Below are 26229 nucleotides of genomic sequence, written 5' to 3' on the forward strand. Positions count from 1 at the left end.
ATGTACTTTATAAAATGGCTTAACCTGATTGTGCGTTGTATTTCAACTTATTGTATTTTTTTATAAAGACAATTTTAGTCCCTGTAAGTTAACGTGTGTCATGTGAGGTCATTAGCCCAAATAAATCCGTTTTTTTTTTTTGTTCATTTGAAACTCTGGTCAATATATAAACTGAACTCTGAATGTCCCACTGCTTTTTTTTTTTTTTTTTCTACATTTGTAATGAGTGGAATTTGCTTCAGGAATATAAGCAACCATTTGACTTTGTCTCCTGTTTGATGATTCCTAACAGAGGGATCAGTTTCACACAAGCATGCAGTGTAAGAAAAAGTACATACAGAAAAAACTCATGTTCTGTTAACACTTGTGCATCACAAAGAGGACACCACTCTCCCTGCCAGGAATTCCGGGGTCCAATTGGGTCCACTATGACGTTCAACCATCAGCCAGGCAACCCAACTCTTCCCGGGGGGGAATATCAGCTGCTTTTCAAAATATGACGGGCTCTGCGATGAACCCTGCCTGTTGAGAGACACCATCAAACTACAAACCCCCTTGACTTTCATCTTGTGTGTGTGCCAACTCTGATGCTGTGAGGACACTTTTAGATGTATTTCTTTTAAGAATTCTTCATGAATCCTAATGAAAAATCTCATATTTGGATTACACAACTTATTCCTCAACACAAAATAGAAGAAAGTAGCTTTTGCATTTCATGACTGACCTGAACAAAAGGTTGTAAAAAAGTTCAGTCAAAAAAAGTATATAGTCTTCTAATCATCAATACAAACTAGGAAATCTTTTTTGATCGATCATCAGTAAGTTGTTTGATTAGATATGTGGAATGTCTCATCCAATTTTCTCTTTCTGGGACAATGAGACAATTGTTTTTGCTAAATTTATTTTAGAGATGAAGATTCCCTGGAAACTAAAATAAAACTAGGGTGTTAATAAAGCAAAGGTTTTTTTTCTATCTGAGCGATCAGAACATGAAGTCTAGTGGAGATGGCCATTTGAAAGCAGATCACATTCAGACCAATAATCCCGATGTAATCTGTGGGTCCCATTCCTCGATATCCTCTAAGCCCTCCAATAAATACTCCTGCATAGTCTATATTACTATATCATAATCTATACAAACCGCCTCTTGCATCCAAACAAACCACCATTAACTGATGTAAATCCCCTCACTGTAAATCCTCAGCTATGAACTTTGACACCCGCGTGTCGGCAGCTTCAAGTTAACTATAAATCCAACCAAATCGTAAAAAGATCTTATAACGGACTCATTCTTATTCAGTATTGGTGCTTGATCTACATTTTTCAACATACACATTTGTATATATATATACATTATATCACATTTTACAACATTATAACATTTTATATGAAAATGAAAAAGGGATTTATATAGATTTTAAATCAATTCATATAAAATAATTCCAATTTGTGTCAGAAGATGTGAAATATATCCCCAAAGTGAAATTGTATATTATCTTTATTCCTTTATTCTCGGCCAGACGAGTCACCATGTGTCTCTTTGTACGACGACTGACGAATATTCATGAGCAAGTCTTTGTGTGCGCAAAGGCAACTCGCGAGCGCCACCTGCTGTAACCATGAGTACAATTACAGTTGAATCACAATGTTTATTCATTTAGCGGGACACCTGCTAGTGTTTTTGTGCATGACTGTTTAAATGCGAGGTTAGAACAATAAAACCTCTAATACACCCAGATAAGAGTCCATACGGCGAGTTAGAAAGCACAAAAAAAGTAAAATATAAATAGATAAAATTGAGTTTCAATGCACGAGGAAATGTCTTGAATTTATTGTAAGGTTATTTTATTGTAAAAAAAAAACAAAAAACAAATATCGTTACTGTATGTTAATAAAAAGTCAATGCTTGTCGCTCAATAAATAAATAAATAAAACAAATTGTTCTCGTTTTGACCACAAGATGTCAGTATGGAACTTGTCCACAACAAACCCAAGTAGTTGCTGTTTAAAAATGTCTGCACAAGCCTCAGAATCCACCATAGTTTATTATCTGTTCAGGTGTGGAATTGTCCAGAGTTCATACACAATTGATCTCTCAATAAAAAGTTTGGTTCTAGTAAACAGACATATATAAAGTGACAAGCATAATCTAAATTGCTACAGTATTCAACACCAAGTACTTTTACAAGTATGATTAACAGTGATACCACTTGGTCTACTTTGCTTTATTTATCACACAACAGTTCAACACAAAAACATAAGTGCTGGCTACCATATTTCAATTCTTTGTACTGAGAATTAGAAATAAATGGCGGGCACAGGGGTAGTTTTACTCGTAGACTCTCGGTCACAGAGATCTAAAGTTTAGATTAGCAACAGTCCTGATCAGATGAAGTCCGTTGTGGATCTAGATATAGAAGCATAGGAGTGCCAGCACAGCAAAGCTGGGATCTACAGCGTCAGACAGACACAGATAATCTTACTCAGTCATACCGTACGCCTTCCTATAAGGGCTTTGTGATTTGATCAATTGTTAATAATTTCGTTTTATTGGCATGATTATAGCAATAATGAATACCTAGGCTCATTATATTAGCACAACAAATCATATAGAATGTTTATGTGTAATAAGAAATATAAAATTCAGTTATTTTAATACATTTACTAATAGGTAAAGATAGGTTAGACTACAGTGTGAGCTGAGAAGTGAGATTTTGCAGAATAATTCAGCATAAAAACAGTGTCGTATGAGAATCTGTTAATGGTGCGCTAGCATGACGTTGACCTCCTCCTCGGGCACGTAGCGCTGAGTCACCGCCCGGAGATGAGTGATCATCTTCACCGACTTGTAGAAGACCTTCTTCATGTTCTTCGGCTCGGCCGTCTGGATGCTGAAAGGAGGGGAACAGAGAGAAGCAGACAGGATAGCATTAAGATCATTTTGGGTACAACACAATTGATCAGATTTTTTAATTTAAAAACCTGTAAAGTAGAAGAACTGAGTTTTGCCGACGAACTGTGAAAAATGTGATTCCCCCCTTCGCTACTGCAGAATCATTTTACCTGACACTCTTGTTGCTCTGGTTATGTCGTCACCGTCTTACTCATTATACTTCATTCAGTAACTGGAGCAAAGGAACTTGACCCACCCGAAAAAAAAACAACATATTTTCCTGTCAAACACCGTCCACTTATAAATCAAGAGACTGGATAAATTGGTTTACATTTGGCCCCAATAATCTGCTGTAAAACTACAGACATACAGTAAATACCACATACACAGGTCTAGAAAAGCGCTCTATAAATATGAATTACTTACTTACAGTTATACTTGCTGATAGCAACAAGAAGCGAAAGCAGATGCTAACCTCTCAATGCTATAAAAACACAGAGAAACTGAGAAAGCCTGTAGAACTGTATTGAGAAAATAGTTCTTCAGCTGAAAAGAACAAATAATCTTAACAACAAAATCATTCTTGAGAGATTTTATTTCCTAAATTAAAAAAATATATATATTATAAGTTGGTCTAACAATTGTCACTATTAAAATTGATTAATATATAACTTGTTTTGCTCAAATCAAGAAACTGCAATTTTTGTGTTTCTGTGTACAGGGGGATAGTTGAAAAGAAGGTCAATCTCAAATGCGATCCACATTTTAAAAAGGTTCATTTAGCTTGTTCAAAATGTATCTTTAGATAAGAGGCGAAGAAAATTTGAGTGAGCCAAATGATAGCTGCCCCTACATCTACATCTTCAGTCAGTTAAAGTCTCCCGTTTGTCATGAAGTTGACAAGTAATGTTATACATTTTTATAATGCATAACATTACCTCAGTTTTTCTTCTTTGCAAGTTGTTCTTGTTGCTGTTTCTCGGCTTTCCGTTTCTTGTACTGGGCTATCTCTGCCATCTGCAGCCCGTGGGCCATTTGTCTGTTGAAACGAAGTGAACAACGTGAACCCAGCACACAGATGACTTTGCAAGATGATACTTCACTAGCAAACATTACAAAACATAATTCAGAACCATTGACACACTTGTCTAACTTTATGATCCTTTTTTTTGCTATAAGAACCAAGATATGGACTATATGTACTAAGAAGGAACATGTATGGTCAGTGTGAGTCTTTTAAGAATAAAAGTAATTAAAAAAGAACAGATATGAATGAACACATTTATGATAATACATATAGACAACAATGTCATAATGGTATAGTTAGCAAAATGTATCAATATGAATAACAACAAGAATAATGCACTAACTAATGCATTTCAATTCTCTCACTATGAAGGCTAAAAAGGGAACATCATACTCACGCTGACTTGATTTCTGGTGGAACTGGGAGAGGTTTAGTGAAGCCATCTCTCCCAACAAGCCAGTAGGTCTCCTCCACTCCCTTTCCCTGAACAACGGAACATGACTTTCCTTTAAGGCCACATGTATTTAATTTGTTTTCAGAAGCCTAATTATATACAGTATACTGAATATATTATTCACCTTGGTCTCAGTCCGGCCCCTCAATTCAAGTTTGTAGCCCAGATTCAGTTGTCGCAGGATTTTTACTGTACTCTGGTGAACATGGATCCTGTATGCTGCGACACACACAACACGTTGAATTTAGTATGTATTTATAGTTAAAAAAGACTTCAGGAAGTCTCATGGGTTCTCACGTAATCCACTTGACTCCATCCGAGACGCAGTGTTGACCGTGTCTCCGAAGAGACAGTAGCGAGGCATGGTGAGACCCACAACTCCTGTTACTATAGGACCTTCAGGACACAAACCAGAGATGTATGAGGTCATCTCACCATGATTTATCCATCACTTGCCCAGAATGACTTTATTCCAAGAACATCTTACCTGTGTGGAGTCCGATGCGTATCCTCACGGGAACATCGGGCATGTGTCTCATTTTAAAAGTCCCCACGGCGCTGAGAATATCGAGGGACATGTTAGCTATTTCTGCAGCATGACGGTCCCCATTAGGGACAGGTACACCTGACGCCACCATGTAGGCATCGCCGATTGTCTCCACCTAAAAGTCAACTTTTAATTTAGACATCATCCAGACGAAATTCTTGGATCAACGCTGAATCATTGAAACCACCTTGTAGACGTCATGGTTCCCTATTATGGCGTCGAAAAGTGTATATAAGCTGTTGAGCAGGTCAACCACTTCTATGGGCTCACTGTTGGCAGAGATGGTAGTGAAGCCCACAATGTCGCTGAAATAAAGAGACACGCTTGCGAAGTGCTCCGGCACTACGACACCCCCGATCTTCAGTGCTTCGGCCACAGACCTGAGCTCAGAGAACATTCAGTTTAGTGGGTAACGGACAGAACACTTCCATGCCATTGCAGTTGGACTCTCACGGAGGTAACATCTGTGTCAGCAGCTTCTCCGTCTTCTGTTTCTCAATCTCTAGCTCTTCTGTCCGCTCTCTGATCAGTTCCTCCAAGTTAGACGAGTACTGCTCCAACATCCGCAACATGGAGTCTATGATGTTGGTCTTCCTTCCCTTGTTGATGTTCTTAAACTTAGACAGAATCTTGCATGTTACATGATCTAAAACAGCATGTGGATGTAAGTGAGCACACCTGGTCGAAGATCTCTTCAAAGCCCGGCCTTTTATCAGCTTGTTCATTCCAGCATTGCTTCATCAGCTGGATGCACTCGAGAGGAGCGAAGTCGGGACTGACCACAGGACGACAAAGAGGTGGAGGCTTACGTAGTTTTTCAATAATTTCTACAAGAAGAAAAGGTTTTGTTGGATTTTGACTCTAGTAGGGCATGTCCAGAAAATGCTCCAGATGCTCATAATCAAGATAGATAAAAACTTATTGTATGGATGTTATTAACAGTCCATTGGACATGCTCGGGCCTCAATATTGTTGTTTGTTTACAGGGGTTCAACATGAAAGTTTATCTGACCTGCAGCAGATAAATCCAGCATACAAAATGGTGGTCCTCTCATCACCACCTCCTGCATTATGATGGCAAAGCTGTACACATCACCAGGTGGGTTCCCATGAAGATGTGTGTGGCCACTCCTCAGGATTTCTGGTGCCGTCCACAAAAGATCTGCAACACACTCAGTTAGTAGTGGTTTATTTAAAAAAAACCTCATGGTGACGATGTGATATCAGCTTCTCCTACCTTCAGCAGGGGGTTCCACGTATGGGAATCGTTGAGCCTCTAGAACCTCACTGTAGCCGTAGTCAGTGATCTTCAGGACAAAGCGTCCATCCACTACACAGTTACGAGATTTGAGACGACCGTGACACACATTACGGTGGTGAAGGTATTTCATGCCCTGTCAGAACATCATAGGTTAGTTGGGTAAGCTCCACAGACCTCAATTTAACTGACCTTTATGAGATCGAGCAGCAGAGATGACTTAAACATCCAGTCCAGTTTGACGTCCTCACTGAGCAGCAGGTCTTCCAAACTTCCCCTGGAGCAGAATTCCGTCACAATGGCAAACACGCCGCAGTCATTGAAGAAGCCCAGGAAAGGATTCATGTTTTCATGGCGCATATCTTTCATCTAGAAAAAAATATTCAGTAATGTGTGTGGGAAACACAGTCTTCTCAAATCCAGAGCAACAGGACATACCAATAGAAAGACCTCACTCGTTTTCGGGTTGATGCTTCCAAGCGATCCGTCAGGGAGTCTTTTGAGCCAAGCCCAGTCACCCTTGAAGAGAGAAAACAAATATTATATTAGCTTTTTGGCATTTACAAGTACTAAAGCAATGAAGCTCCTTAATTTTTGCTGTTACTGTTAGTCATGTGTCTTTTCATATACTAGCAATCCCAGATATACCTAGCACAAATGTGGACCTAGCTTACACCTCAGAGATTTTGTGTAATGACAAAAATGTCCTTTTGATGTTGCATTGGGTTTTTACTTTTTAAACGTCAGTGTTTGTCTTTTACCAAAAAAAGTTATGAACAAAGTTACCTCTGTGTATTGATTTTTGGACCAGAGCAGCACATTTTGCTAATAATCCTGAACACGATATCGACCCTTTAGACTCTGCATGAATATTGCCAATTATACTTAAATTCTAAAAAAGGTGTTTGATTTATAGATGCATTTTTTACTGACATTGGACAAATTTTATGTTCAGGTTTGTGTTCAATTAACTTAGAAATACAGACCTCATAAATAACAACATTGGAGTTCTCATAGGTGGCCGGTGTTATGGTGGAGACCGTGGACGTAGGGTTGTGTTCAGACATGCTCTTCATACCACTGGCCCGACTGTCGTCCAGACTCAGTTTCTGTGAGGGTAAAAGTTTATGGGGTCAGCTGAAGTCACACCCACTGAAGAAATGAAGAAAGTAGGCTTACCTTGTTGCTGAGGGACGGGTTAATGAATGTGACGTCTGCTAAAGTAAGCGAGATCTTGTTTGGACCTTTGACCAGACGGATCTGATTGATACATCTCCTAAAGAGGAAAGATATCAAATGAGGCTAAATTACTAGACCTGGTACAAAACCAGCACATTATATTTGATTAAAGGATTGCACCAAGATAAGGACTAAAATGAAAAGCAAGTGCCTTGAACTGATAATATAATATAATAAATCCAGTGTTACCTGGCAAAGTACGTCAGTGGTACAGTCAAAAAAAACGCAGAAATTGTTCCGAAAAAAATGCAAACGGCTGAGAGCAGATCAACACCTATGGAGCAAAAGTTTAGAGGTGGACAACACAACATTTTAAATACAAAGACGAGACACTGTTGACCCTGGTCTGGAAAAGCGCTATACAAATAAAAATGACTTACTTACTTACTTACATAATGATTTAACAGAACAATATTGGTGTTAGCAAAACAACAATTTTGGGGGACATGCTTGTGTTCTCGTGTGGCCTCACCCCCAGAGCAGATGACCCCAGAAGTAAACCAACATGAGGCGTCTCTTCTGGGTCCATATCCCCGGGGAAAGTGAATATCTCGACCAAGAAATCTCACCATTCCGACCTCCATGTCAATCCTGTCATCAAGCAAAAAAAAACAACAGAACTGGTTTGAATCACAACATTTCATGTCTTCTTGTTGACTTGATTATATTATATACCTGTACGTAGGAATCAGCCCCGGGGAGAGTCCATCAGTGTCAAGTATGAGGTAGTCGAGCAGAACTGCTCCAGCACTGTTAGACTTGATGCGATGACTGAAGCCCTGTGTTGGATAATAATAATCTTAAGTAAGTAATAGTTAAGTAAGTAATAGTTATTTGTAAAGCGCATTTCTAGACCAGGGTCACAAAGCGCTTTAACAATCACAAACAGTACACACTTAAAATATATACTTGAAAGATCAAGACACATAAGACAAACGCAGGAGTTAAAAGTACAAATACAAATATTTCAGATGTTTCTTGAAGGAGTCAGAAGACTCCTTAAGACACCAAAATAAACTGTTACAATAGTAAACGAGAAGACACAAACGCATGGATTATTAAGTTCCAGATCGTGTTGTGACAACATTTTCCCTGGTTTAGAGATTTTTCTGTGTTGAATGAAACAGTTTCTGGTCAGTTTTCTGCAAAAATATATATTTATATCTTCTTGGGGTGCATGGTGGTCTACTGGTTATGATTAAGAAGGTCTGGGTGAAAAAGTGCGAAAGGTATTGACTGTATTAGCCCATTACCTCAACATGTTGAATTACTAGTTGAGGTCATCCTCCATTTAATATTAAACATGGGTAAAAGATATACAGCACTGTAAACACATTTTAACGATGACAATTGCACCTGGAAGTCTATATTGTGAGACTTTGCAGCCATGTTCCCCCCAGACATCCACTCCCCAGCAAGTCTGACACGATGGACTGCATGTGCCATGAAGACGATTGAATTGTAGATGGTGCCAAACAATGGGGAAACCTGTAAAAGAATGGTTTACTCTTGTTTACAAAGTCTTGTGGTAAGTTAACCATCAGGTGTCTCAGATCACCTGACTAGGGAGCAGAGTCTGAGCCACTTCCCCTCGGTCCATTGCCTCTTCGTAGGCCTCATAAAAGGAGACTTCAGGTGAGTCAATGGTGATGGTCAGAACCGTGTCGTAGGCTCGCAGAAGTTTGCTGTTGGTTTTCAGAGATGGATAGCTGATGTTGCGGTAGGGTAGACTGTAAAGAAGTGTGTCGTAGGTGACAAAGACCAGGGAGCCATCAACCATCTTCATGTCGTAGGCAGTCTCCAAGAGGAGCATTTGAGCAACACCGCCGATAAGTGCTGAGTGCATGCAGAGGATAAGCACTAGAAGTAGACGATCAGGTTCGAGTTGGTTTCATTAATCGTCCTTAAAATGTTGAATAAAAGAAACAAGGCTAACATTTTCTTCTTACCTTTCAACTCTTTCATCTCACGGACCTTGGCCAATGTTCTCCTGATGCCATGTGGTGTGTTTTCCATGATAGTGACTAGCTTTACAGGCAGGCCATGGCTCCTCAGAGAGTCTCCTACCTATGGCAAAACAGGAAACCAATTTCACAATAAAGTTCATTGAAATGATCGACGATGAGTCCTAACCTTAATGGCTGTTTCCACCCAGATCTCTTCCGATGTGGATATGATGCCGATGTGGGCCCACTTAAAGTATTTCATGACACTGATAAGAACCGCGGTGGGTCTCGGCATGGTACGTGCAAAAGTTGGATGGTTGCGAATATCGTCCAACTCATAACCAACACAGCTCCAAGCAAACGATGGCTTAAGGAAAAAGGTTTAAATTTGTCTTTGGTTAAAATGAACACTATCAGAATATTTTCTCACTTTGTTCCATCCTTTGCTCAGCATGGAAGCGGCATCACAGTAGCCCGGGTTGCCCGGTCCGATATATCCAGAGGCCTTTTTGTGGAAGCCTATAAAAGCTTCCAAACCCCTGGACGTCTCACATGGTTCCTGTAGATGACGTTTCCATGAGTCACTTAATATTCACCAGAAACTGACACTTTTGGGTTTACCTGGAGAATGGAATAGTCAAATCTGCCAGCCTGTGACAGAGACGGGTCTTTGTTAATGTGATTGACAGCAAGCTGAGCTGCAACATTCGGGAGAGCCTTCGCAAAGAGAGGATCACAACTCCAGGGACCCACAACACCGAAGCGAAATGAAGAACCCTCCGCTGGCATAGAAAATAGACACAGTGATGGCACGAGGACCAGGAGGATCTGAAGCTCAAACATGGATCGATGGACTTGAGATGACCGGGAAGAAAATATCCAAGGACAGAGTAAAAGGATGACGTAGCTCGGACTGTGCAGTAGTATGTTCTTCACAGGTTTAAAGCATGCTTCCATTGACTGCAGGAAAAGTTGGTGAGTCAGTCATTGGATTTCTAAAGAAAAAAATGAGAAGGTTAGATGAAGTCAAACTGATCAATGATGTTTCTATTTCGATCACATACTTAAGCATTTATGATACTTAAGTATTTAAGCTATCACCTGATGTATATTTCATGATTGACGGCGACAGGATTTAACATAGTCTGAAGTCGTTTCTAACAGGCAACCTGCTTTAAACACATTTATTTGCTTTATGATTTATTAATATATTTAATCAAATTAAATATTTATTAGTATGATAGTTTTTTAAACATAAATTGCATCGATAAATCATACCAGTAACAATAAAAAAAGAAAAATATGATAAACGATAATGACATTAAATGGACAGATATGACATGCTACTGTTTATGTCTTTATTTTAGGACGATCAAAAAATAAACATTAATTTAAACATGAACAAGCAAAAAGAAAATGTGTGAAATAATTAGAATATATTATTTAATCTATTCTAAAGATAAAATATTCTGCTCTACATGGGTCCTACCATGAACTGAAGCGATGAGACGGTCATCCTTTGGTCCATAGTCAATCTTCTGAGTGTCACCAATGGTTTGTTTCATCCCTCACATTTCTGTCAAATCTTGGTCAAATATTTATCATCTTATTTAATCCTCCTGGTGCAGGTCAATAACACAAATATGAACACATAAGTCGGACGTTAACAGGCTAATATTATCATACAAATGTTGACAACTCTCTCTCTCTCTCTCTCTCTCCCCCTCTCTTTCTCTCTTCCTCTCTCTCTCTTTTTTTTTCTATGACCCAGTCCGTGAGATTATATTAAATCCAATCAGGAGAGGCTCTCAATGCTCTGGCTGAGCAATATAATCTGAACTAATAATTAAAAAAACAATTTTAATTCTACTATATTTGCTTCTCTCTTAATATCAGCAGCATTTTATTTGACTTTAATTTATTTTCCATCAGAGCAGAAGGTTAGTGAAATCCGTGGGAGCAACCATGCATCTCTAGTCTTGGTACATAAAGTCTTCTGCTTGACTGCACTGCAGCGCCTCCTTGGAAACTAGATGGCAGCACAACACACTGAAGTGCGGGCCATGAGGGCCAGAGTGCAGCTTCCCTTCACTACATCACACCAGGCGTTGCTCAATGCTGCTGATAGGACTTCTTGGAATATGTCATTGTTTTCCTTTCAGTTTGGAGGACAGATTTAATATCGGATTTTATTTTGTGTTCATGTCAGACACTCCCGCTCCTCTGATGCTTTCTACTCTCAACTTCTACGTTGATAGTTTAATATCATTTGCAGCCAAAGAAAACACATTAACTTGCTTCACATTCTCAAAACTGAGAATATCAAACCAGATGTGAATTTCTAAACTGCCTTCTGCTCCTCACTCTGCTACATGACAAGAGAACCTTGAAATAAATATTCAATTAAAACGTACCAGGCATTTTCTTTTGTATCCCATGCGTCTATAAAAGAATGAATGAAATTAATCCATACACATTTATTCACTGGTTTAGTTAACAGTGTTTTATAGTTCTGATGACTATCACATATGAAGTAAGCCAAGGAGAAGAACTATGTATAATTGTACAGTTTATGATTTTGTTCAAATCTGGAATACAGCAATGAGTACTATTTACATGTTTTTTTCTTTTTTGGATAAGTTTTATACTTCATGTTTCTGTTGTCTGTAATACTTGGTTAGACTTCTCATTGGAATCCATTTTTCTGGACACTGGCATGCTAACAAGAAACTCCACATAGATAAATCCTTGTCATGATCATTGCATAGACCTGAATTTTACTTCATGCTGCTTAAATTTCTCAGGCAGAATGTTCGATTTTCAAGACTACAATTTAAAGTATTTCTACCAGGAAGGTGTGCACTTTCCCCATGCAGAGAGTTCTAAATTTGGACCTGCAATATATATATATATATATATTAAAAATGTAAACCAAACTCTTGAAAATAATGTAATTATTAAAAATAATGAATCTAATTATTTATATATAAATAATTATATTAAATTATACGAATATATAATTTCTTATTTACAAACCATGATTCATGCCCATTACACAATTTTATATACAACCCTGTATCACTTACAATAGTTTATGATCTATGATCTAATGTAAAGTTGAATTTCAAACTATGATTTCCATAAAGGTAAAAATGACACTATTTGAGAAGAAAGATTCAAGTAGCTAACATAAAAAAAATGAAATGAAACAAAGCTGATGGAATAAAGTTACAAGATTTGAAAAATATGGAACTCTACCCATCATATAAGGGAGGTGATGCGATCTGACAGGTCCAAAGTGGTGATTACAGTGGAAACACGATCTGTCCTTATCTAGTTACAAACCATCGTTTTAACTTTAGCTCACTAACTAACGGAAAGCCCCCAAAAGATTGAAAAGCCAGTGTCACCTCTTCTATGCGGGTATGGAATGAATAAATCTGAATAAAATGACCACTTTATATGCTGTTCACTACAGGATTACGTGAATTTTATAGAATGCTGTGAAAGAGGATATTACACTTCATCTGTGTTGTTGTGAATTCTGGAAGAATTCCAGGCTTGGAAAAATTTTAAAGGGAAAGAATCTAAGCTGCATTTCTTGGCTCCAAACACAGTCCTGGTTGAGAGGGGGCACATTACAGACGAATAAAGGAAAGTCTGAAAGTGAGAAGAGATTTTAAGGTCAATTAAATCTGAAAATATTGTTTCAAGTATCTTGAACTGTTTTTTTTTAATGTTGACCATACAAGACGCAGACTTACCGACAGTATTTTCTTGATTTCTTGGTTTACACAAAAGTTCAACCAGAGGTAACTGCTATCCCTGAGGTCAATTTTATGCCCAAGTGATGACAATTTCTGCCACGGAAACTCATTTGTAAATGACAGTTAACTTCACTGGCCTGTGAAGGTTAGCCTCTCATTTTTCCGGACGGACCCAGTAAAGGCAGAAGGAAGTTGCTCTGAGCAATTTTATCTGTACATTTGTATGTAAAGTTAACCAGGTTGCCAGTATCTCAACGTACCTGATGAAGTTTCAGGAAAGGGATATATGAACAGAAACACCAAACTTCTATGAAATAAAAATGCATTTTTAGTTTCACAGATTTCATCCTCGTATAAAATGGATAGTGACTCATTTACTTTCACATTACCCCGTGTTGAAATATTCATTCACTGCCCTTTCTTCTCCAATTACCCCCCCTCAAGTCAGCCTACAATGTCTTCTTATCTGATGTGTTTCTGCAACTCGACCCCACATCAAAGCAGCAGCGATGAATAGTCCAAAAAGCTTAAAGGCACCGCAGCATCCACTGGAAAATAAGAATGAACAAGGAAGGCGGAAAGAACCTGGGACGCCACCAAGAAATGAGTCCACACATTTACTAAAGAGAACCTTGGTCTAAAGGATACTGATATTTAGGTACAATATGTTTTTATGAATCCATCATCCTTGTATTGAACAATAATAACTAATTAACTAATCTTGACAATGGTGCTATCTTATCAGGAAAAGATCACAACATGTGGAACATATCTCTCATCGATTTGATTTTTAATTGAAATAGCAACATCACCCATAATGCATTGGAACAAGGCTCTTGCAATTGTTGTTGAGTCTAAGTTATTTTAGTACCTCAGTAAACACTGTCTCAAAAATAGGTTCCGCTTGTCTCTGTAGACTGGGATGTGATTTTCTTGATTTTTAAATGTGATTTATGACAAATAAAGCTGTTATTTGGAGAAAGAAACTATTTATGAGTCGAACCTAATGCTTAATATATATACTCTCTAATGTTTATAGTTGTGGTGCTTTCATCTTTGCTGTGTTATGAGTGGTTTAAAGGAATGTTGAGGCAAGAGAGAGAAACAGAGACGAGAGTAGATGAGGGGAAGGGAAATGGGAGGGAAAATGGGATCCCCGCTGGGAGATCTGGAGTAAAAATAGATACTTTAAATGTTGTGGAGCAACTCCATGGCCTTACTTTGATACAGAAGATAACAGAAAAAAAACAGATTAAATCATCTCATGGGGGGGTTGCAGCAAGATGTTACTGAGAGGTTGGTTTAGAGTTAACAATCAGAAATAATCTGATAAAAAACTGTGTTTTAAAAGTCTACACTCTAGCTCCTGGTGGTCGATAGCTTTGTGATATGTATCTAAAAAGGAGAACTACGTTGGGGAGTTGTCTCACTCTCATGCTCCCTCTTTTGTCTGCTTTTCTTCATCATTTGTCACCCGATTAAAAAAAGCTGTTGGTCTCCAATAAATCTTTTCAATTTTGGACCTTTCTCACCATCCATTTTTGGGTCCTGACTTCATTCCAGACAGGACATTGACTTCCTGCCACCTCCGAGAGATAACCCCTCCCTTCACACACACACTTAAACCACAGCTGTTTCATGTCTGCCACACTCTGGTCGTTCACAGAGTGCTTTCCCATCACGGGCAGCAGCACAGATATGTGGGTTTTGCAGCTTGAAGAGGTGTTTCTTCCAAAGGTTATTATGGGACATTTGGACGCTCAAACCAAAGTTTGCAGTTTGCAAGATATCATTTGTTCTGGTGCCCTGTGTTTCTTTCTATAGAAAACTGTTGAATGGTATCAGAAGTAGGATTGTGCATATTATGCCAAAATAAATTAACTCACATTGTGTTTGATAATTAGAAGGTCAAACACAGGTAAAAGAAAGAAAAAAGTAGGATTGATTCCTCACAAGGTTGAGTGTGGGAACTGACTAGCAAACCAAGATGTTTGCTGCACAAAGCGCTGTCTGTCTTTGAAATATAGCCATTAAATCCAGATATGCAATCGGATACACTGTGCAGGCTCCTGGACCTTTAAAAAAAATTTTTTTTACAGGTTCTAAGGAACTTTTAAGTCAACTTTGCTTGGACAAATAATAAATCGTGGGCCAATGGTGTGATCATTAGATAAGCTGACTGGTGTACGACGGTAAAACCAGAGTAAAGCAAGATTACAAAAGGAAGACAAAGCAGGTCGAGGCTTTAAAACCAATGTGCCACCTTTAGGACGTTCAACACTTATGTTGTAGTAAGTAATATGTCCAATTGGAAAATACAAAAGTGTATGTTTATTTGCGACAGGTTCTTGTAGGCTTTTTTCCCCAACCCACCCCTCAAACTGGACATCTACTCACTTTCCATCCTATAGACCGACACATGGTTGCCACATGTTCCCAGGTCAGAACTGCCCACATTTCAGTAATGCATAGCATCTCTCACTTTTTCTGGAAAAACAGCCAGAGTAGATACAACCTGTCCATCTGGTTCTGAATCTGCCAGCTGGACGGGCCAAGAACACGTCCTCTTGAGGATAAAACATTACATATCTTAGAGAGACATTTAACGGCACTTCATTCCTATGCATTCTCCACAATAGGAAAACCTTCAGGGTTTAGCAGTAATCCTCCGTGTATTGCAAAAGCAGACTGTCTGTCGGAAAGTAACCTCAGCAAATGCGAGATAACTGAAGTGTGACATGCCTCGTGTGTGTGTCTGAGCCTCAAATTAAATTTGCTGTGTACGTTTTTCTGAGAACATTCAGTTCTTTCCTGCTCTCCCACTTTCACTCTTTACATTTTGAAGTAGAACTGATCGAGATTCACATGTATAATGAACAGAGAACTAACCATTTTGGTCTAAGTGATAACTTTGGTAAGATCTTACTCAAAACAAACTAATTGAAGCAGAGACCTACACATATCCGAACTGGAGTTTAAGCACACAAAAGAGCTTTAAGGATGTTTACAATGATACTTAGCTTCACTACCAACCGTTAGTCAACGACCTTTCCCAAAAAGGGAAGTTTTCAGGGAGCTTTCATTTCTAAATATGGCCTCATAAACGTCACATTAACTTCTACATTAAATTAACTGGAATTTAAAGACCACATTAAAATGATTTCTGGCTTTCAGGAGAACATTTCCAACCGGTGTATGTGTGGAATAAAAGAAAGCAGAAGAGTGTGGAGAAGCCAAAAACAAGATCTAGCTTTCTTTGAACCGGACCCACACAGCCAGCCAGACTTCAGACTTTATCTCAACATTTTGACTGATTCTGTGCAACCCTGCGGTTTTTAAAAGGGCAAGGGTCGTCAGTGCAAAATTTGGGGTCAACACACAATTTTGAAGGGCTTGTGTGCACATGTGCGAGTGTGTGCATTGAGGTCAAAGTGTTGGTTCAGTGACCAAGAAAGAAAGTCCAAATGAAAAAGAATTTGTCTTAAATGGGAAATCTGTGTGTGAGGTCATGAGAACATCTCTGTTGTGAACTCTCACGCACACACACACACACACACCAACACATGCACAAACACACTAGTTCTCCTTGTATGTCTTCTTACTACCTTGAGCTGACAGCCACTGTGAAATGTCGTAATGAAAGAGCCTTAAGTGAGAACAGAAAACAATACAATTGTTAAAGGAGACCATTTAAATGAAAAGACTCCATTAAATGGAATTACGTTTGGATTCTTTATTGTGGAAAAATGTCAAAACTATTAGCAAACCTGGCATGTTCAAGCTTGATGAATTGTAAACAGTGTAAACAGAGTTTAATCACATTTATTTAAGGAAATAAACTTAAACTTGAATTAATTGACTAGTGTTGGCTGTCAATGAGGTCTGTAGAATGTTTGGTTATTTAAAAAAGATGTGGCCATCTCTGTATATTCTCAGTCTGGGTGGATTTTTATTTTCTTTCAGGTAGCATACATGTGATCAAAGCTGAAGTTGTAAATATTCCAAAAAGCCGTCTAGGATTGACACAAAAGGTTCATTTACTCTAAATTGTTTTAGCAATTCAACACAGTCGTTGGAACTCTGGGTGCTCACTCAGGAGTCGCTGGTTGAATTCTGGATCAAGGCACTACACCTTTTCAAAACATTTATTAATATGATTGTATGTATTGATTAACATAACTATTGAATTGTGCTTTTTATTGCCATGAACAAAGTTAATACTGTGTTAGAAAGTGTTGCATAAATTGTGTATTTTTAGTTGTTTTTGTTGTGGTTGTACTTATTTGTCCCAAAACAAACACATCAATCGGACACATAAACTCAAGAATATGAGCAAAACAAAAGCCAATTATTTTTGTTTTGTTTACTGTTGAATAATAAATGTTTATAGAGAAACGTGTTTCCACGTGCAAAGGAATTATAGGACTTGTGTAAGACACCAATTTACACTTAATTATTAGTCTATTAAGATTCCACTGATGCCCCCTTCCTAAAAATAACCACTGACATTCCTAAACTCTCCCCTCAGCATCAGATCCAACCTCAGCTCAAGTTGAAGCTTTGGGGTTGTTTCCTGTTTTGCAGTTTCTGTAGGCAGACGAAACATTCAAATCAAACTGAGGTCGCTGTGTTCTTTGGTCACAATCATAGTCCTTTCTTTTCAGTTTTTTGTCAGGAACCAGTTAAGTTTGAACCAGAACTCTCCTCGAGCCACGAATCAAGATCAGACGAGCCGTGCTCCGGCTCCTTCAAAGGCTTTGATCGTAGCAGAGGCACATGGTTCATGACATTCATGGATGGTGTTCCCACACTGGAAACTCACTGGTCAGAGATCATTAGATCAGGTCCCATCAGTCATTTTCCGGCCTTCCATCATGTTGTTCCTCACTCCCCAGTGATGGAGACTCGTATTTTTGTTCCATTGTTCTGAGCGTTGGCCGTCATCAGAGTGTGGTCGCAGATTTGACTTTGGAAGAAAGAACTTGTCTGAACCTCCTCTTCAGCTCCTGCATGTTTGGAGACTTGGGTCGGGCCAAATGGAGGCCTCCTTTCCTCTTCTCTCCGTTTCCACTTCCAAAAACACGAATTATCTGAAACCAGGAGACAAATTTGACACAATTGTACGCTGATAAAAATATAAAATAGCATTAAAAAGTTTGACATTACGATATATTAATGTTGTCAAGCATTTATATGTAGAAAATACCATGCTTTCAATTGTTTAACTTTTTTTTTCTTGTTCTTATCAGAAACATAATTTTTTTAAATTACCATTTTATTTCTGTATCTATTCAGATACGAATAAAATGATTATTCATTTTCTTTCTATTCCTTTCATTCATCTCAGAATAATGACTTTACCAGAGTGGAAAGTCAACATGAGTGAATGTGTGTGTTGGAAGGCTTTGGTCTGGGCAAATAAACAAACTCTGGTAACTGTGGGTTCTGTGGTGTTTGGCATCTCTGGGAAAATAATCTGAAGCTCCACAAGTTTGGAAACCTCTTTCTACAAAGCACCTGGATAAAAATGACACGCTCACTGATTTTTATGAAATAGTATTATAAGAATCTTCTGTTGCTGTGTCGCACCCCTGAAGCCTTTTAACGAATCAAACATTGATTGATTCATCCGTCTTTTCTATTGCTTATCTTAGGTCAGACCTTCATCTTCCAAGAACCTCCTCAAGCTATTCTTGTGTAATAAACAGAAATTCCCAAGTCAACTGAGAAGCATAATCTGTTCCTGTTAGTTTGCCTAGATCATCTCCCAGGTGAACATCTCAAGGACGCCCCCAGGAGAGGTCCTGGATAGAAATCCAAGACCTTCCCACAGCCTTCTCACGGTGTAGAAAACCTTATTAGCTTGTTCTTCTTCATCACTGTATCACTATGCAAAGCTAATTTTCCATTTAAATGTAGGACCAAACTTCCCTCACTTAATTATGTTTCAAATGTTGAAGTTTTCCTCTCCAAGATGCAGTAAGTCCATCATCATGATGATGTTTAGAAGTTTTTACTTTATAAAGTTCTCCACCATCTGAAATCTTGACGAACGAGAGGTTACGTGAGTGAAGTCCACTATGACTTAATAATGGGCTTCACTCTCTCCTCCAGCCAGCTGTAATCAGGCTCGCTTTGTTTATACAACGAGTCCCTTGGAGGTAGAGACTTCCAGGATTGATGACGTGTGGTGACAAACCTCAATGTTTGACCACAGCAGAGTGGGCATGGTTATGGTAAGCACGATTGAATCTCCAGAAAAACAAAGCGTAGTCTTTCATTTCATTTGGTCTTGCATGTAATGATATTCAGCGACAAAGGCTACATGAAGTATTGCTAAGCTAGCCACAGTAATATTACTCTTGTGGCTGTATCATCGTCGAAAGTTTTTTTCTGTGCCACTTCATTTATGAAGAGCATGTTGTCCAGTTTTACACCAGAAAAAGATGGTTTCAAGAAACCCTCATTGTATTAAAAATCCTCTCTGTATCCGGTGACTGAACTGAACAACAGTGTGGCGTTGACAACATAAATTTGATGTTTATTATTGTAAATTGTCCAACAAACTGAACTCATATTGCTTCCTTTTATTGTGCGTTGTAACACAAAACACATGTAAGTTCTTCTTGAGCACCATCTTGTATTTCTGTGTGTATTCCAGCAATTTTACTCAGCAACCCTCACCTCTGCAGTGCACATCCATGGACACTTTAAAATAAAGAGGTTGGACTTTTGTATTTGACATGTAGCTAGTGCTGCATCCTGCCTTGACTCGGGAACTTTATCCTCTAGCTCAACGTATTTAGTTGGTCCTTGAATAGAATCTCTGTTACATTTTGCACAATAAGGAAATCATTTATAATAATAATAATAATAATTTATTAATTATTTTCTCTTTTATTTAATCAAAACAACAAAGGCAGGCTTTACCTCCTGGCACATGTGTAGGAAAGCAGAGTGGACGCCCTCGTGGTTTTCTCTGGCCGACGCCTCGAAGTAAACTCCTCCTGTCGGCAGAGACCAGATCGCTCTTATCATCCAGATTACATTGATTCATTAGGCAACAGGCCTGATATACCTATGACATGTCTGGAACTGTTTTATTGTGTTAAATGCCTTATTCGATCATGGTTGGATCAACAAATGAAACTGATAGTGTGTGAGGACGTCACCTAGAGAAGCTGCCAATGTCTCGCCTTCGTCAGCAGGTACTTGTCGCGCTCTGAGCAGGTCGCTCTTGTTCCCAATCTGCTCCAGTGTGGAGATTACAGATTATATCAAGTGTTTATTGTTATCCAGCAGAGGGTTTCACACTGACCAGGATGACGGGGATGTTGCCAGACGGGTGAATGCGCCTGACGTGCTGGTAAAGTGGCTGAATGGTTCTGTAGCTGTTGTGGTCGGTGATGGAGTAAACCAGGACGTAACCATCAGCCCAGTAGATGGACCTGGAAGTGAATTATTCATGATTATCATTGTTACTTTACTTTAGTTAGTGACAACCCACCTGTTAATCTGCTCCTGGCAATAGAGTCCATCAGCATCGTCCTGCCATCAAACAAAAATAATGTCATGTTTCAACTATCTATTAACATTATTATTGTATATGTATTAATGTATTATACAAATTGACCATTTATTATCTTTAATTGAAATAAATCTTAAAAGATTACTTATCAGAGTATGAATAATAGTATAAAAAATGAACAAAATTATTTGTTCCAGATTTTCCCAATAACTTTATAATATAATGTTTTTATTCATATCTGTACTTCATACTGTAGTAACACTGAAATAATTCTACTGTATTTATTCTCACTACATACTGTCATGCCTTAATTAACAATAAAACAATACAAGACAAAAATCTTTCATTTTAGAGATATGAATAAACTAAGGAATAATATTAATTAACAATTAAAATAATTAAAACGCCAATTTTGATTAAGATGTTCATCAATTAACCATTTAGTATTTTAAGTTAATTAAATACCATTATTATTATTTCTTTGATATTCTAAGGAGCCCGTAAAGGGACATGGAAGTTTAAATGGATCTTGAGAGGTTGAAAATGATTTTGAGAAGTTTAAAAAGAACTAGAGAAGTTAAAAAAGATCTTGAGAAGTTTAAAAAGATATTGAGAAGTTAAAAAGATATTGAGAAGTTGAAAAAGATCTTGAGAGGTTGAATAAGATCTCAAGAGGTAGAATAAGATCTTGAGAAGTTGAAAAAGATCTTGAGAGGTTGAAAAAGATATTGATAGGTTGAATAAGATCTCAAGAGGTTGAATAAGATCTTGAGAAGTTGAAAAAGATCTTGAGAGGTTGAATAAGATCTTGAGAAGTTGAAAAAGATCTGGAGAGGTTGAAAAAGATCTTGAGAAGCAAAAAAAGATCTTGAGAAGTTGAAAAAGATCTTGAGAAGTTTCAAAAGATCTTGAGAAATTTAAAAACATCTCAAAAGGTTGAAAAAGAGAACTTGAGAACTTTTTCTCTTTCCATGTACCCTTAGGGGCTCCATCATTTTCCACAATACTATTTGAAAATGTTTTAATACCGTGTCAATTTTCATTTAACTTTTAAAAGAACGATAGGACTTTTGTTTTTATTTATGTTAGAAATCATCTTTTTATTTATTATTTTTTATTTTAACAAGTTCTCATAAGAAACATTAGTGTTTAGACTGAGCCAAAAGTCTCATCTTTACATATATTTACATTAATTTAATCAGTATTTAAAACAATCTGAAATATTGTTTAGATTATTTTCAATTACAAGCCTCACTGAAGTGGGTTGCAGGTTGTGAAAGGAAACCACATGTCTGTCAAACGGTGAGTTTATGACTTGACCACCCAACTATCACTGCTGAAGAACCGCAGTTGGATTCCTGGGATGATTTCAAAAGTCAGGCATGGAAATTCATCCTCAGGTATGGCTCTCGAAAGCAGCTGCATGTATTCACAAGCACCCAGAGGCCGAATAACTTGTGAAGCGCCAATTATTCGAGTCTAATCTGCGGAAAACATCCCATCTCAGTCCTTCCTTTGCCTTCATTATCCCCAACGAGTGAAGGAAATGAACAGATCTGATGTCCACTTGTGTAAACAGACTCCCGGTGAGGATGGTGGGATGCATGTCACGTTGTTCTCATTAAAGCCAGCAGCGGCGTGAAGACCATCACGTCCACTTACCAGCATTCCTCCGGAATGATCTTTGTCTGAGTAGATGGATCTGCTTTTACTGAGCGGTTGAATCAATGTGGCTCAGTTTTCCCGAGAGATTATGATACATCTCAAGATAATTTGACTCAGTTTTATAAATAAAAATCAATTTCAGATAAATAAAATCAAGTGCTATGAGAGTGCATTTACACATATATTTATACAAATACTGTGTTTTTATTTTAGTTAAGTACATGGAATAAGTGGAACTTAAAATAATATGATTTATATACATTTTTTTATTTTAAGTTTATGATGAGAATCAGACATTTTAATAACATGAAAAACAAGAATAAGTGTCAAATGTTCATGTTGGTGCATCAATAATCCCATTTAATAATCAATAATGTTCGTTTTAGAAGACCCTCTCTTACCTGGAGCGTAACACAGGGCGTGTCTTGGATCTGAAGCGACACTTCCTCTCCCTCCAGAGTGACCTTTCTAGAGTAGAGCGCCCCTGAGGAGAGCCAGGGAGGGGGAGCGAGAGGGAGAGCAAACAGATGAAGGGATCAATGGTGGCTGTTTGCTTACGTCAAGAGTCGAGGTGAAAAGGTAAATGTGTGTTTGCTCTGACAGCAGAGAGCAGGACGTGGTCTCACCGGTGTTCGCTTCGTAGTCTCCGATAAACCTTTTTGTCAGGAATCGGACGATCAGAGCTGGAGAAGATCAATAGCACAGGTTATGAGAGAAGAAAGCACTTTCCACAGACTCTAGCTGAGGGTTGGCAGGAGACTGAGTTGTATAATTCCATTAGTATTTAAATTAACAGATATGATAAGACAGTTTTTTTTATATATTTGTATCGATAAATGTGCATTTTATACAACTGTTACATACAGGTTAAAAAAACAACAATTAAAAAGGCACATTCAGTCTCATTGTAATGCTGAAGCAGATTGTTTTTAAGAATAAAGTAATATAGTAAACATATCATTTCAAATTAGCGCTAAGGTTGGTTCAAAAGACATTATTACGTCATGACACACAACGATGTAACACAGCACTTGGTCACTTCTCGTGGGAAGAAAAGTATAAGACCACACAACGATAAAAGGCGACTTCATACAAAAGGGGATTCGCAAAAATAATTTGACAGAAAAGGCTTGTCTCTTCAACGACCGAAAATGCTGGAGCACTTTTTATCTTTTGCCTCAGTTGTAAGTATTTTTAAGTCATGAGAAAACAATGAAGAAAGTCGACCTGCTAGATGCATTGATTTAATCTCTGGCTGAGCTAGAAATTAACTCTGGCAACTGCAGTATTTGTAGTAGAGGATCAAAACATCTTGTGAATTCAATGATTTGTACACATTTCTGTTCTGTTCTCACTGCACTGTTGTCTGTCAGCATGAGTCCTGCACTGGACCGGTGACCTGTCCACAATGTGCTGGCCTCTCTCTCTCTCGCCAAAGAAAAGGTTTCATACCGTGGGCAACATATGGAATCTTTTCTGTGTAGAGTACTTTATGAAACTCAACCAATGTGTCAATGATTACCCGTGACCAGTGAAGAATCTGAGCGATTCAAACTAAAAAAAACTTTCATTCCTGATCAAACCTGGCTGTTAAAACGAACCTAATCTGATCAGGACCATGAAGATGGTTCACCAATCTCCAATTGATTCTCCAAGACGATCACCTTTTATTCCCTTTTTTTAGATAGCGTTTCCTGTAGGTGGCGCTTGATCATTGTTGAATTAAGGTATTCACCTTGACACACACAGACACCCTGACCCATATTACCGTGACACGTTTTCTTTGGAATATCTAGCTGGAATTTCCCATTTCCTTGACAAAAGATTTAATTTCGGAGAACCTCATTTAAAAAGGACTAACGTCTGCACAAAGACAATCTATAACATGTACATCCTTCTATTTATTCATTGAATGCACCGTTTCTAGAGGAGTCCTTTCTTCGCTTTTCTGAAGTGCACTTGAGATTTCTAAATGGTAGATATTTTTGTCCTGAGTCACTGTATGGGGTCTATAGGCTCCAACTTAGATCGTCGACTTTACCTTAAGTTTGACAAACTGGCCACTTGAAGCGATTTCGACCGTCCAGTAATGTGTTTAGTCTGCTGTATGAATACGACCGCAGATGGTTTCACTCTGAAACTTTTAAACTCTGGACTCTAAATGTACACATTTTTTTTCTACTCCAATTGCTGTACATGTATAATTATGCAATAGCACCACTATTAACTCTGTTTATATAACCCATTGCATTACAACTATATTCATAATATTTGTAAAACAATTTACTTTGTTTTTTAAAAATCTGTAAAAACAACAAACAAAAATAATTTGATGGAATTTTCGGTGAATGTTTTTAGGAAGTGATTTAATTTAAAATAATGCTTATCTTAACATGTGTCATACAACATACAAAGTTTTATATTAAAAACAATTTAATATTTTATTACGCTGTAATATGACTAATACAAAAAATATAATATTTTAAAAAGTATAGGATGGGCAGCAATTAAACATTAGATATTAATACCTTTAAATACATGTAAAATACAATTAATGTATCTGCTACTTTGAACTGGGGGAGTGAGATGTGTCGCCCCCTGCTGTTCATTCTACACCTCAATTTCAAAATATTTCCCGTATTTCCAGCATCAATACATCATGAAATCTAGACGTGATGAGCAGAAAAAAATAATGCTGACGTGATCCAAACCCGTCTTTCAAACTACAGGTGGCTAGACTAGAATAAAATAAAAAGCTTGGCTCTCCATACCAGTCTTGCCGACGTTGCTGGCTCCCAGCACCACGATCTTGGCCGTCTTGTTGGGGACACAGTCCAGCAGCGGGTACTCCGGTATGGGGACCAGCAGGAAGTTCCCGGAGCCGCCGCCGCTCATGCTTCCAGGCGGAGGGTCGCCACTGATCCGCATCGAGCTGTCCTCGAGCCGGGCAGCTGGAAGACCTCCGGGTCCCGGATCCCGCTCCGCCCAGATAGAAAGTCACTCCAATAGTCCCATAATCCTCCGACACAAATACTCGGTGATCCCCAAAACTCCTGGGGAGGAATTGTTTCCAAAAGTACCTTTTAACAGGAAAAATAATCCAAGATTGATCCAATCGATAAAGTGATGGGAAACTGAATTTTGACTATTTTGCAGCAAGATTATTAAAAAGTTGTGTCAACAACAAGGAGCCAGATGGGAAATGAAGAGGAGGGAGATTTGGGAACATCCTCTTTCCCAAGAGACAGAGGAGGCTCCTTCTTCCCAGTCTGGATGCTCGATCCCAGCCCACATGAACCAGGAAATAAAACAAAGTCAAGTGGCATCCTTTTCCCAAATAGACAGAAATACACATTTGAAATAACATTTTAAAATAACATGGCACTAAATAGGACATTTATGCGTGTTCAATTCAGGGAACCCTGTTAAATGAAAATCCTGACAATATTTATAGAGTAGAATTTATTTACGAAAGTTGTATTGTTATATATTATATTGTAATTATTATAAGATCAGACAGGTGCTAAGTAAAAAAAATAAAATAAAATAAAGAAACGTAATGATTCAAAGTGAAACATTAAACTGTGCAATAATACCATAATCCAATAATCCACCATTCTTAATTTCGCTACAAATTTAGTGAAACTCCCAGTTATATTTAACGACGTTTAAAGTAGTAAACAAAACATTGTAATACATCGCCTAAGGGTTAAAGTTACTCCTATGTGCTCATAATAGAGCGCTTATTTCCTCCTAATGTTTTATCTCGCGTGGGCGGTGTTTCTTTATTAAATTATAGCAAGGTGTGTAAACTGAACTATTGTGGACGTACAATGTTATAAAATAAATTGATTAAACTGTGTAATAAAATATGGCGATAGATTAAATCAACAGACGAAATATAC

General features: G+C 38.0%; 2 protein-coding genes across 2 annotated transcripts; both read right to left on the reverse strand.

Annotated features, from left to right (window-relative positions):
- Positions 1-3832: 3832 nt before the first annotated feature.
- On the reverse strand, positions 3833-10207 carry gc2 (guanylyl cyclase 2). Its single transcript, XM_087790212.1, has 23 exons — positions 9986-10207; positions 9795-9923; positions 9552-9731; positions 9368-9485; positions 8977-9278; positions 8775-8906; positions 8094-8197; positions 7891-8009; positions 7608-7692; positions 7359-7455; positions 7166-7288; positions 6618-6698; positions 6372-6548; positions 6159-6315; positions 5934-6083; positions 5600-5748; positions 5375-5538; positions 5109-5301; positions 4862-5036; positions 4672-4770; positions 4499-4593; positions 4318-4403; positions 3833-3932 (listed from the first exon to the last, which is right to left on the reverse strand). Exons 1-23 carry the CDS (start codon positions 10205-10207, stop codon positions 3833-3835), a joined length of 3237 nt encoding a protein of 1078 aa, XP_087646338.1.
- A 6637-nt stretch (positions 10208-16844) lies between these two features.
- On the reverse strand, positions 16845-25527 carry rasl11a (RAS-like, family 11, member A). The gene is made up of 8 exons (XM_087788206.1): positions 25096-25527; positions 22951-23007; positions 22726-22808; positions 20639-20679; positions 20450-20579; positions 20304-20379; positions 20062-20138; positions 16845-18221 (listed from the first exon to the last, which is right to left on the reverse strand). The coding sequence occupies exons 1-8, from the start codon at positions 25250-25252 to the stop codon at positions 18075-18077; spliced, it is 768 nt and encodes a 255-aa protein (XP_087644332.1). The 5' UTR covers positions 25253-25527; the 3' UTR covers positions 16845-18074.
- Between the last annotated feature and the right edge of the window lie 702 nt (positions 25528-26229).

The sequence above is a fragment of the Callionymus lyra genome, chromosome 4 (assembly GCF_982586985.1).
Source record: "Callionymus lyra chromosome 4, fCalLyr1.hap1.1, whole genome shotgun sequence".
Taxonomy (NCBI): domain Eukaryota; kingdom Metazoa; phylum Chordata; class Actinopteri; order Syngnathiformes; family Callionymidae; genus Callionymus; species Callionymus lyra.